General features: G+C 29.5%; 1 protein-coding gene across 2 annotated transcripts in view; it reads right to left on the bottom strand.

The window, feature by feature from the left end:
• Nucleotides 1-5,000, bottom strand: part of LOC113819515 (sodium-coupled monocarboxylate transporter 1) — a 52,738-nt gene that overhangs the window by 46,478 nt on the left and 1,260 nt on the right. For both annotated transcript variants that reach the window (XM_070113962.1, XM_070113963.1), the window contains exon 2: nt 4,147-4,372. In XM_070113962.1, coding sequence (XP_069970063.1) covers nt 4,147-4,369 — 223 coding nt within the window. In that variant the 5' untranslated portion in view covers nt 4,370-4,372. The remainder of the gene's footprint in view (nt 1-4,146; nt 4,373-5,000) is intronic.

Genomic DNA, 5,000 nt, shown 5'->3' with positions numbered 1-5,000 from the left:
TTATAATAATGGTAATGATGATAATCATTATGATAATTTTTTTTTCATTATTAATATCATCTTGATGAGGAAGGTGATGATAACAACAATGTTGATAGTAATTGTTATCATAAAAGATGTAATGAAAATAATAAATAATGATAATCATAATGATGATAAAACAATCATAGATAGGATATGATGGAAAATATAACGATGATAATGAGGATGACATTGGTGATGATAATAATGGCAATGCAAATCAAAATATCAATAATAGTGATGATTATAATAATGATAATAATGAGGATGATAATAATATGGATAATAGTAATAACAATGAGGATAATTAAGATGGTGATAATGATGATGATGATGATGATGATAATAATAATGATAATTATGATGATAATGACGATGATGATGATGATGATGATAATGATAATATGGTGATGGTGATAATAATAATAATGATAATAAAGATAATTATGATGATAATGACGATGATGATGATGATAATGATTGATGATTGAAAATGATAATAGCGAAAATACTAATAATAACAGTAATAATAATAATTATAATGATAATAATAAAAATAACAATAATGCTGATAATAATGATAATGATAATAATAATAATAGTAATAGAAAAATACTAACAATAATAATAATGATATTGATAATGATAATAATAATAATAATAATAATAATAATAATAATAATAATAATGATAATAATAATAATAATAATAATAATAATAATAATAATAATAATAATAATGATAATAATAACAGTAATAATAAAAATTATAATATCAATTATAATAATAATAATAATAATAATAATAATAATAATAATAATGATTGTAAAAATAATAATAATAATAATAATAATAATAATAATAATAATAATGATAATAATAATAATAATAATAATGACAATTACTATAACAATGATGATATCAATGATAATGGTTACAATAGTGACAATACTATTACTACTAATATTACTACAATAATGATAATAATAATAATAATAATAATAATAATAATAATAATAATAATAATAATAATAATGATAATAATAATAATAATAGTAATGATAATGATAAAGGTAATACTGATAATAATAATAACATAACAATAATAATAATGATAATGGCATTAGCATTAATGATGAAAATTTCTATTGTAGTACTAATAACAAGCATTGATAATCAACGTAATGATAATGAAAACAATGATACTACTACTAATAACAATAATAATGATAATGATAATAATAATAATAATAATAATAATAATAATAATAATGATAATAATAATAATAATAATAATAATAATAATAATAATAATAATAATAATAATAATAGTAATAAAATAATGATAAAGATAATAACAATAAGCTGAAATAATAACAACAATAATAATGATAATAATGATGGTAATTAACCATGATGATAATAATAATGATATTTATAATAACGATAATAATAATGGGAATCGTAAAAAATAGCAATTACAGTAATATTGACAATAATGATAGTAATGATAAGAATAATAATGATAATGATAATAATAAATATATTAATATAGATAAGAATAGTAAAAATAATAATGATAATGCAAGTAATAAATATAATATTAATAATGATGATAATAATGATAATAATAATAATAACTGTAGAAATAATGAAATTATTATAATGGAAATTATGAAGTAATGATAATGAAATTAAAAAAAATATTAATAATAGAACATATAATAATGATAATGATAATAATAATGATAATAATAATAATAATAATAATAATAATAATAATAATAATAATAATAATTATTATTATTATTATTATTATTATTATTATTATTGTTAATGTTATTGTTATCACCATTATTATCATCATTATTATCACTATTAAAATCCTAATAATAACAATGAGGATAACAATAATAATTACAATTATCATCATTATCGTAATACTATTACTACTACTATTGTTATTAATAATGATAAGGATAATAATAGATAGTTATCCTTATCATCATTATGCTGAAGATGATGATAATGAAGATGAAGATGAAGATGATGATGATGATGATGATGATGATGATGATGATGATGATGATGATGACGAGGATGAGGATGAAGATGAAGATGAAGATGTAGATGTAACTGTAGATGTACATGTAGATGTTGATGTAGATGAAGATGATGAGGATGGTGATGATGATGATGACAATCATAAAAACAACAAAAACAGCGACAACAACGATGACAATGATTATGATGATGATTGTTATGATGATGATACTAACAAAAGTAAGGGAAATCATGAAAACAAATAAATAAGTAAAAGTGGAAACGATAATTCTTGTAATACCTATTGTCACTATTATTGTTTTCGTCATTGAAATATGATCTTGACATTGTTATTGTTATTTGCTATCGTAATTCAAAAACAATATTATATATGTAATCATTATTATTATGATCATAACGGTTTTTTTCTATGACATACGTTTTAAAATCCAACTGACAGTACTCTAAATCACAAAAACACAGATACGAAAAATATAATAAAAGGATATTCAATTTTATGGCCTCGAGTATCATCCCCAACGACTTGTAATAAACATCGAGATAAGAAATTCCATTGTTTTATGCTGATGCCGAGGCCGCGCCATACCACATACTGCTTTAACAAGCAAGCCGGGATAGGCGGAGACCCTCATAAATAGAGAAGATGAGAAAGCTTCCACATGGCAACACATTACACAGAACGGCATTGCTCGAGGCTCTTCACCGACACTAACAAAACGTGTTTGTGTGTTGTCGTCCCTCATGGCGGTCTAATATCAGCGGCGCCATGCTTGGTCATGCTTCAGGCACGAGGAGCTTGAGCTGAGAATGTTTGTGAATGAAGGTTGGAGCAAGACGGCGGGAACATGATGGAGGGGATATCTGACCTCTGAGGTTAGAAAGGTGTGTGGCGGGACTTTAAGTACATGGGACTTTTGCAAAACGAGATTTTTTCCCTTTCTTTTTTGCCTGATTTCCGTAATGTTCTTGAAGCTGGAAAAAATAATTTCCCAAAACCAGCAAAATGCTATTATTGCAAAGCGAAAGACCACATGTCGATGGAGCAATAATATGCAAATAACTGGCATGAGCGATTATGTATCAGCTGACCTTGACTGCCAGTAGCCTCAGCTGTAATAATCAACGGCCCCCACTTTCAAATGCAGTGTAATGGCTTCATATCAAGTGTCTTTGCTTGTATGTAGACATAATCACACACTCCTCGCTCTCTCTCCGTCCCCTCTACATTTAGGAATGTACATGCACACACGTATTGTACCCAGCTATATATACATCACATTACTATATTCTACATATTTTCTATCCTTTTAAATGTTTTCCACATACATACTTTCACACATCCAGTCATGGTCAACACTCCTATCAAACCTGCGTCGAATCCCGTTTCGAACATGAGCTTAATACATACTTTTTGTAAGGAGAAAGACGGATTCAGAGGTTCATTTCATTACATGACATTTTCCTGTCATTGCACATATGCACATACTTTACCTGATTATTTATCTCTCCTTGCTACATTAATCTGTACATACATACATGTATGTACACACACACACACACACACACACACACACACACACACACACACACACACACACACACACACGCACACGCACACGCACACGCACAAACACAAACACAAAAACACACACACAAACAAACACATACACACACATACACACACACACACACACACACACACACACACACACACACACACACACACATATATATATATATATATATATATATATATATATATATATATATATATATATATATATACACATACATACATAGACAGATAGATAGGTAAATTGATAAATGCATATATTTAGATATAGATATATAAATATAATCATGCATATATAAATTTTATATATATATATATGTATATATATATACATATGTGTGTGTGTGTGTGTGTGTGTGTGTGTGTGTGTGTGTGTGTGTGTGTGTGTGTGTGTGTGTGTGTGTGTGTATGAAGATGCACTCGGATGGTCATTAAATAAACAAAGCTTCTCCTGCGCCACAGTCCCCGCTGCGGCCTCCACCACGAACCCAGAATGGAAATGGCCGAAATGACGCCCCCCGTCAGAGAAAAGGCCACGGGCGCGAGGGACATGTCTCGGCCCCCCAGCAGGAAGGCCTGGGTGGAGGACGCCCCTTTGCCCCTCAGGGAGCTGTACACGCCGATGCCCACGGACACCACCAGCATGAGGGCGAACACCACGTAGTCCACGACGGTGAACTTTGTTGGGGCTTCCGACGCCTCGACATCCATTTTCTGAAGGAAATGTTTAAAGAATGGTTACGATGCGGTGAGATTATCCAGTAATTATAAATATGTATTAAAAAAAAAATAACTTTGATAATAATTTGGCAGTAATACAATTAATGATAATGCGAAACACCATCATCGCTTACAAACATTACGGATAGCAATGTGTTATTTTAAAATTCAAAATGACAGGAATATTGCTGGCCGTGACGACAAAAAGGGATAATAATATCCTTCCCGGTGCAGTAACTATCATCCTAATACGGAGTACAAACAAGAGAGCTTCTGGAGATGACAACATTAACATTTATGGTAATGATATTGCTATAATTACTACCAGTATTTTCTACAGTGACGTAGCGTCCTAAATTGCAAACATGTCAGACGACCCGAGCGAGATGGCCTTCCTTGCAATAGCCTTGAAAGAAGATCTGGAAGGCCTTAGATGCTTCTCTCTCTCTTTCTTCGGGGAATCTCAAAGACTGAAGGAGTGCCCTTTGAAATACCCGAGGTACCCTCAGTCCCCAGGCCCACTCCGATAGAAAGCATTGGCCTATTATTGGGGGATTTTGTGACCTGCTTTATTATTGGTTGTTTTATATAAAGATCATTATGAATCGACCGAAGTCAGCCT

The sequence above is a fragment of the Penaeus vannamei genome, chromosome 35 (genome assembly GCF_042767895.1).
Source record: "Penaeus vannamei isolate JL-2024 chromosome 35, ASM4276789v1, whole genome shotgun sequence".
Lineage (NCBI taxonomy): Eukaryota > Metazoa > Arthropoda > Malacostraca > Decapoda > Penaeidae > Penaeus > Penaeus vannamei.
The sequence above is the reverse complement of the archived record's forward strand: the minus strand, read 5'-3'. Positions and strand labels throughout refer to the sequence as shown.